At 41.1% G+C, this 7,832-nt stretch overlaps 1 protein-coding gene across 1 annotated transcript; it reads right to left on the bottom strand.

The window, feature by feature from the left end:
* Window positions 1–1,255: 1,255 nt before the first annotated feature.
* On the bottom strand, window positions 1,256–6,976 carry GDF15 (growth differentiation factor 15). The gene is made up of 2 exons (XM_066602056.1): window positions 6,679–6,976; window positions 1,256–2,058 (listed from the first exon to the last, which is right to left on the bottom strand). The coding sequence occupies exons 1-2, from the start codon at window positions 6,974–6,976 to the stop codon at window positions 1,256–1,258; spliced, it is 1,101 nt and encodes a 366-aa protein (XP_066458153.1).
* Window positions 6,977–7,832: the final 856 nt, after the last annotated feature.

Below are 7,832 nucleotides of genomic sequence, written 5' to 3' on the forward strand. Positions count from 1 at the left end.
GTGAATGCACTTTTAGGCTAGTTTCACATGAGCATTTATGTGCCCATAATACAACCGAGTGTCCCAACCCAATTGCACATCTACACATGTGAACAGATTCCTATGATGCTCTGGCTTTGGGTCAGGAAATATGCTCATGTGAAACTAGCCTACAAGGGAGGAGGATCAATCAATGTCTAGACCAGAGTCTCTTACCATGCTGTTTCTAAAGGTTTCAATGAAAAAAATATTACCATTATCCATTTGGGGAACATTTTAGACCAAAGGCGTATAAATCACAAAGGCTCACCATGCAGCAGCTATGAAATACCTGCAGAAAGGGTGTGAGGAGTTAGCCCAAGATCATGGAATGGAGATGGGTCAAACAGGCGCTGGCCCCGTCTGCCCTAGGTGGTTAACGCTGTGGTAGGGCTTACCAGCAACAGAAAGGGAATCTATAGAAATAAGATATTGTAGAAGACTGTTTGGAACTCCAAACAATAGAATTTGGTAATAATCTTAAATTTCCTATGATCAGTTACTGCTATTTGCTATGTAAACAACCATCTGAAGTGTAACAATTTGCATATTTGTAATTCAAGGCTTAGATTAACCCTTTCCAATCCACTGTCTGACGTCTAAAGACATTATGATTTAAGGCTGTACACCTCTGATGTTGGAGTACATCTGTCAGGGTTCTCTTACTGTATATTGCCAGGCCTCTCTGCTGTCGGATCCTATCCAACATGTCACCTCATGCAGTACTGGCTCTAGCCAGCAGATAGCGCCGTTGTATAACGGCAGAAAAAGAGCAAGCCCCCTAGGAAAACCAGGATACAAATTGGATTGGAAAGGGTTAAAGATATTGATAACGTTTCTCATATTAGTCTGATCTGCATGTTTTTCATGATAATATGGCATCTCAGATTAGGCAAAAAAATTAATAATTGGGAAAAAAACTGCAAGGAAAACTACCACTAATAATTGTCGCACCTTCCATCTGTCAATCGCTCTTGTAGGGGATTGTTGTACTCTGAATTTGAATGGGATGAATTTGAATCGCAGTTTTAGCCACAAGAGTCAACAGAACATTACAAGACTTCATTTTGCCCAGGTAGCACACATGAGGTAAATATCACATGTAGTAGCACACATTTTTGGTCTTTACCACTTCTCTGCATACTTTCATTGGATGTAAAAGATGTGTAAACATGAGGAGCAACTTCCAAAGATACAATGTCTATGGCACAGGTCAAGCTGTACTGTTAGAATGTCTTTAGGCACAGTGGCACTTTTTAACGATCATATCCTCAAAGACAGTAAAGACCAATTTCCGCTCAGCATTGTAATGCATGAGGACCATCGGATCATAACTCCCAGGAACACAACAAGGAGCTGGAGTGTTTCCATTAATGTGATGCATTCTGTATTTTATTTGAGCATGCATGCTTGCTGGCTTGTAGTTGTGTGGACAAGACCCATCGCAAAACCTCATTTCATAGGTGGATGGATGTACAATCCAATCACTCCAGCCAATCTGTTCAAAAGACACTGTTAGGGACTTACGACAGCACTTCTTCTCGCTCTTTTTGCAGTCCTCATCTGCAGCGACTGACCTGCCTTTTCTTGTTTTGAAGAATGTTTTTTCCTGAGTCTCCACTTCTAATACGAGGGCATCCTCTGATTCTATCTGTTTGCTGCCATCACTCACAAAGGGGGCGTCCAGCGTGATGACCAGCTCCAATCGGAGGCATTTATCTGAACTTGCCAACCACTGTTGCACAGCCATGTTCACATTTAATGTCAAGGTGTCTTTGTCTATTGGTTTGGAATCAAGTAATTTACTCTCTGGCCCTCCGTTGGCGTTCCTTGATTCTACAACTTTATAGATGTTCGCTATAACCTTCGTGCTTGAGTTAGCTGCTGCCGGTCGCAATGCAGCCAAGATGTGTTTGCAAAGCTTCAGCTCAGCTCTCATAATGTTCAGCCGCTGATGGAATGTCTGAGTTCTGGAGAAGACCAGGTTGTAATGATGACTGCTGCTCCTCTGTAGATCACCTTTCTTTGTGCTGCGCTCTACTGCAATGAAGAGTGAAACAGAAGTTGTTATGGGATGCATACAATGCAACTAAGAAACCTTAGAGTCTCTAATAAATGGGCATGGCCAAGAAGTCAGTACAAGCCCATAATAACAATGATTATTAGTTTGTCCAACCCATATATCCTACATACAACTTGCAATTGTATTGCCTCTTAGTAAGGGCCGGCTCACAGGAATGTCATGTCATCGCGTATAATGCGTACATACAAGCGCAATGATTTTCATTGACCCAGTCACGTTTTATTGCGCATAATACGTGCGTAAAAAAGAATGCAGTATGTTGTATTCTACTGCGTATTACATGTGATAGAGTCCTATTGTTCTCTAAGGGTGCGTAATAAATGCTGTACATACGCAATTACATTGCGTATCTGCGATGTTTATAGGCAACGTTGCTAAGCGGCCCAGTGAGAAATTTAAAAAAAAAACAATTCACATTGCGCATGACAGCGTGAGTGAGATACGCTGCAAAACCGCGATATACCTGCAAACCGCCGGCTCATACAGCAGTAAAACGTTGATTTATACATGCAGCATTTCACGCATACGCTCGTGTGAGCTGGACCTTAAGGTAACAGAGAACGTTGTACCTGGAGATGTGAGATTCTCATTCTAATTGTTCATTTGTGAATTTTCCAGCCTTAATGAATAATATTCGGACACTGCAGATATTGCTAGGTGGGGCCTGAGTGGGTGTCTAGTATACGGACCCACTATCAAGGGTAACCACACTGGATCTCCACTGTTCTTTGAAGGTCAGAGTGGTAACCTTCTATGTTACATAATTGCTGGCAGCATATACTGCTGATGTCAGCAGCTCTTCAACTCCCTGTAAGAAGGTAGCAGCTAGTCCTCTGCAGTGCAACAATAAAGTGTAGGAGAGTCCGAGGTGGAAGGGAAATACGAGGAGAATATCTCCACTGTAGATGATGGAAATGCTCTTTATAGCTGAACTCTCTCTTAGATTTCTGTGACTGTCTAGTCCTTTATTAAGTTGTCAGTCCTTGATCTTATATAAAACAATATTTCTACTTCTTTTCGTAGATATGTCATTCACATTTATTTCTATCCCCCACTTTAACAAGGTCACATTGTATACTACGTGTCCATACATATATGTACAATTCATGTCTACGAAAATGTGATATATCTCTCTCCATATATGTACACACAGCCTCATCCTCTCTTTACAGAATGGATGGAGCCCTGAAGACCAACAACATACAGATCCTAAAATTATAAAGAAAAAAGGGAAATACAGACAGATTATCCCAAACCGAAGCAGCTGTTTGTTTTGTGAGAGCATTGCTCATTGTTGCTATCAGACAGAAGCTATTTGGGCATGTGCAATGCAAGGTCTGTCCCTAAATAGCAGATTCATTATATGCCATTGAAAAGGTCTTTAATTTATGTTGTGCCAAATATCAAACTGCCTGCATACCAGTACTCTATATGAGCAGAATGGATACTAGTACATTATAGGTGCAGAAGAGAAAGGATACCAGTACTCTATAGGTGCAGAGGAGAATGGATACAGGTACTCTCTGGGTGCAGAGGAGAAAGGATACCAGTACTCTATATGTGCAGAGAAGAATGGATACTAATACCCTATAGGTGCAGAAGAGAAAGGATACCAGTACTCTATAGGTGCAGAGGAGAATGGATACCAGTACTCTATAGGTGCAAAGAAAAATGGATACTAGTACCCTGTAGGTGCAGAGGAAAAAGGATACCAGTACTCTATAGGTGCAGAGGAGAAAGGATACAGGTATTTTATAGGTCCAGAGGAGAATGGATATCAGTACTCTATAGGTGCAGAGAAAAATGGATACTAGTACCCTGTGGGTGCAGAGGAAAAAGGATAACAGTACTCTATAGGTGCAGAGGAGAAAGGATACAGGTATTTTATAGGTCCAGAGGAGAATGGATATCAGTACTCTATAGGTGCAGAGAAAAATGGATACTAGTACCCTGTAGGTGCAGAGGAGAAAGGATATCAGTACTCTATAGGTGCAGAGGAGAAGGAATAGAGTCTCTATGGGTGCAGAGGAGAAAGGATACCAGTACTCTATGGGTGCAGAGGAAAATGGATACTAGTACTCTATAGGTGCAGAGGAGAAATGATACAGGTACTTTATATGTCCAGAGAAGAATGGATATCAGTAGTCTATAGGTGCAGAGGAAAATCGATACCAGTACTCTGTAGGTGCAGAGAAGAATGGATACCATTATTCTCAAGGTACAGAAGAGAATGGATACAAGTACTCTATAGGTGCCGAGGAGAATGGATACCAGTACTCTATTGGTGCAGAGGAGAAAGGATACCATCATACACTAGGTGCAGAGGAGAATGGATACTGGTACTGTAGGCGCAGAAGAGAATGGATACCAGTACTCTATAGGTGAAGAGAAGAATGGATACCAGTACTCTATTGGTGCAGTTGGGAAAGGATACCATTATACTCTAGGTGTAGAGGAGAATGGATACAGGTACTGTAGGCGCAGAAGAGAATGGATACCAGTACTCTATAGGTGCAGAGGAGAATGGATACCAGTACTCTATAGGTGCAGAGGAGAATGGATACCAGTACTCTATAGGTGAAGAGGAGAATGGATACCAGTACTCTAATGGTGCAGTGGAGAAAGCATACCATTATACTCTAGGTGCAGAGGAGAATAGATACAGGTACTGTAGGCACAGAAGAGAATGGATACAGGTACTGTAGGTGCAGAAGAGAATGGATACCAGTACTCTATAGGTGAAGAGGAGAATGGATACCAGTACTCTAATGGTGCAGTGGAGAAAGCATACCATTATACTCTGGGTGCAGAAGAGAATAGATACAGGTACTGTAGGCACAGAAGAGAATGGATACAGGTACTGTAGGTGCAGAAGAGAATGGATACCAGTACTCTATAGGTGCAGAGGAGAATGGATACCAGTACTCTATAGGTGAAGAGGAGAATGGATACCAGTACTCTAATGGTGCAGTGGAGAAAGCATACCATTATACTCTAGGTGCAGAGGAGAATAGATACAGGTACTGTAGGCACAGAAGAGAATGGATACAGGTACTGTAGGTGCAGAAGAGAATGGATACCAGTACTCTATAGGTGAAGAGGAGAATGGATACCAGTACTCTATTGGTGCAGTGGAGAAAGGATACCATTATACTCTAGGTGCAGAGGAGAATGGATACTGGTACTGTAGGCGCAGAAGAGAATGGATACAGATACTGTAGGCGCAGAAGAGAATGGATACAGGTACTGTAGGCGCAGAAGAGAATGGATACAGGTACTGTAGGTGCAGAAGAGAATGGATACCAGTACATTATATGTGCAGAAGAGAATGGATTCAAGTACTCTATTGGTGCAGAGAAGATTGGATACTTGTAATTATATATAAGTGCAGAAGAGAATGGCATTGGCATGCTGGGCTTAAGTTTAGGAGTTGGTCAATACAAATCTCTGTAAACGCGTCAGTGAGCAGATCACTTTTTACCTACTCATGACTATGTGAAAGTATATGCTAATAATCAGAATGAACAGCAATAGCATTGTAAACCTCAGTCCTTAACAGATATGTTATCATGTAGGGAAACTCTTCAAAAACTGCACTTGCAGGCCTACTGTGTTTTATCGGCAAAGGCTTCTCAGAGATGTGTCTGTTATTTATGGTCTTTCATTTGGCCAACAAGGACTGAACAGCATTTGTTCTGCAACGTTTTTTTTTAAATTTCTGTTGTGTTTATCAAAAGATACAGTATTTTCTGATTTCAAATGCTTGCAGGCGGAGATGAAGGGTCTGCAGTATATTTTGTGATATTGAATGGCTAAAAAGGTCAATTTTAACAATTTACTGATTATTGGAACCTTTGAGATACTGGATATTTTTTGGCTGTTGTTCAGGGCAATCATTGGCATAATTGGAATGTTCTTAACAAGCAAGACTGGCACCAGTGGGCTCGCACCAACTGTCATGAGTTCATGAACATTCACTACTTCAGAGATTGATCAGCACATTGGAAATTATTTTTCATGTGATGCATGGAATTATTGTTCAAAACAAACAACCACAGTACTAATGAAAAGTCTTTTGCCACTCTGCTGTATGATCAAGTGTATGGCAAGTTTACCTGATATGGTGTCACCGTGAATGTAATCTGCTGTATGAACTGCTCCGAGCGCAGCAACATACAAGTGTCATCTACCCAGGTATCATTATTCATGCGTGTATCATTATTCTTGCGTGTATCATTGAAATGACGCGGTATTCTTCACACTATTGCCTGCTACACAGTTCATGAAACTGGTTTTGTGTAAGCTCCTATGGCCGATGGGTCTAGCCTGACATTGACATGTAACTTTTTTGGCTCACCATCAAGCCATGTCCCTCCTTAATGATAAGAAGACATCAGAACTGTTGGTGCTGTGTCTCAGAAAACGGCATAATGTGTTCATTTCATTACGAGCACCAATATTTCTAGCACACTATATGATACAATAATTGTGCTCAAATATATCACAATAAAAATGGCTGAAGAAAATTGCAGAAAATTGCTACATATTAAGCAAAATATATAATGTTCCTGACTTACTTCTTGGTGTTAGAAGATGCACTCTCCTTTCTGGGGTCTCATCCTTCGTTAGATTTCCCCTGAGCTCCATTAACTTCTCCTGGTATAACCAGTGCATTTTGCGCAGTTCATCTCTATCCAGTTTCTCCCTAATAACTGGAGGCTTGTGTAAGCCCAGGCGATCCAAAATGCTCTTCTTCACTGCTTCCAGCTGAATCATTTTCTCCTGCTCCCCCAATGGCTTGAGCTGGACCCTAGTAATGGATAAGAGAGCGAAGCAGAGAGCGGCACAGCTGACCTTGTCCAGCAGTCTCTGCATTGTGTGCATGCAGCACAGGGTCACAGTGTGCGGCTCCTTCAGCACACAGCTTGGAAGCTGCCTGAATGAATGAAATTCCCCAGTCTCTGTCCTTTATAGCTTTGTGAACTGCACGCCTCCAGATACACACAAGCACACTCACTGGTTGCTCTATGGAAGTAAACACTGCGAATTCCATAGGCACATTTGGCAATGTAGTCACTTCAGATGCCTTAATGCTTTAGGAACTTTAGGAAAGACGTACGTGATTATTCATCAAATGCTGGAAACAAATCAACTGCTGCACCGTTAGACATGATGACAGCAGAGACACCACTGTATTACCCTGAATAGTAGCACTTCATACATTAGGAATTCATGGCTCACTTTGTCCTGATATTTGGGGTATAATTTATATTACGCTAGTAAATGGAATAATAGAAAACTTGTATTTTGCAATATGCAACATGTTCCGATGGATCTATAATAGTACCGTTTTTAGAGAATAGGAGTTGATGGGTTAAATTTATAAACACGCGTTCCATGTTTGCATAGTTCAATACACATGTATGTACTGGTTCTATATATATTGTATTTCTGCAACATTACGAAAGCAACAAAAAAAAAAATCAACTCTTTAACAAAATTGGAAATACAGATGAAAAACTGACAGGCCAAAACACAACAAATATATCAACTTTCTGTTATTTTTATTTGCAAGTGTGAATGAGCAGTGGAGCAAAATGTGATTGTTCCCAGCAAGAGAAAGCAATTCATCTTGTAGAAATGATACCTTTTTAATGGCTAACAAAATACATGATGTTATAGCAAGCTTCCAAACCTACGCAGGGTTCTTCCTCAGTCTTGAATGAAAAGG

This window comes from Eleutherodactylus coqui, chromosome 5, assembly GCF_035609145.1.
Source record: "Eleutherodactylus coqui strain aEleCoq1 chromosome 5, aEleCoq1.hap1, whole genome shotgun sequence".
NCBI lineage: Eukaryota > Metazoa > Chordata > Amphibia > Anura > Eleutherodactylidae > Eleutherodactylus > Eleutherodactylus coqui.

Coding starts and splice junctions, on each gene's coding strand:
- GDF15 (XM_066602056.1), bottom strand. CDS start 6,976: ATGCAGAGACTGCTGGACAAGGTCAGCTGTGCCGCTCTCTGCTTCGCT. Junction 2,059..6,678: donor GCATCTTCTAACACCAAGAA/GTAAGTCAGGAA, acceptor TCTTCATTGCAG/TAGAGCGCAGCACAAAGAAA.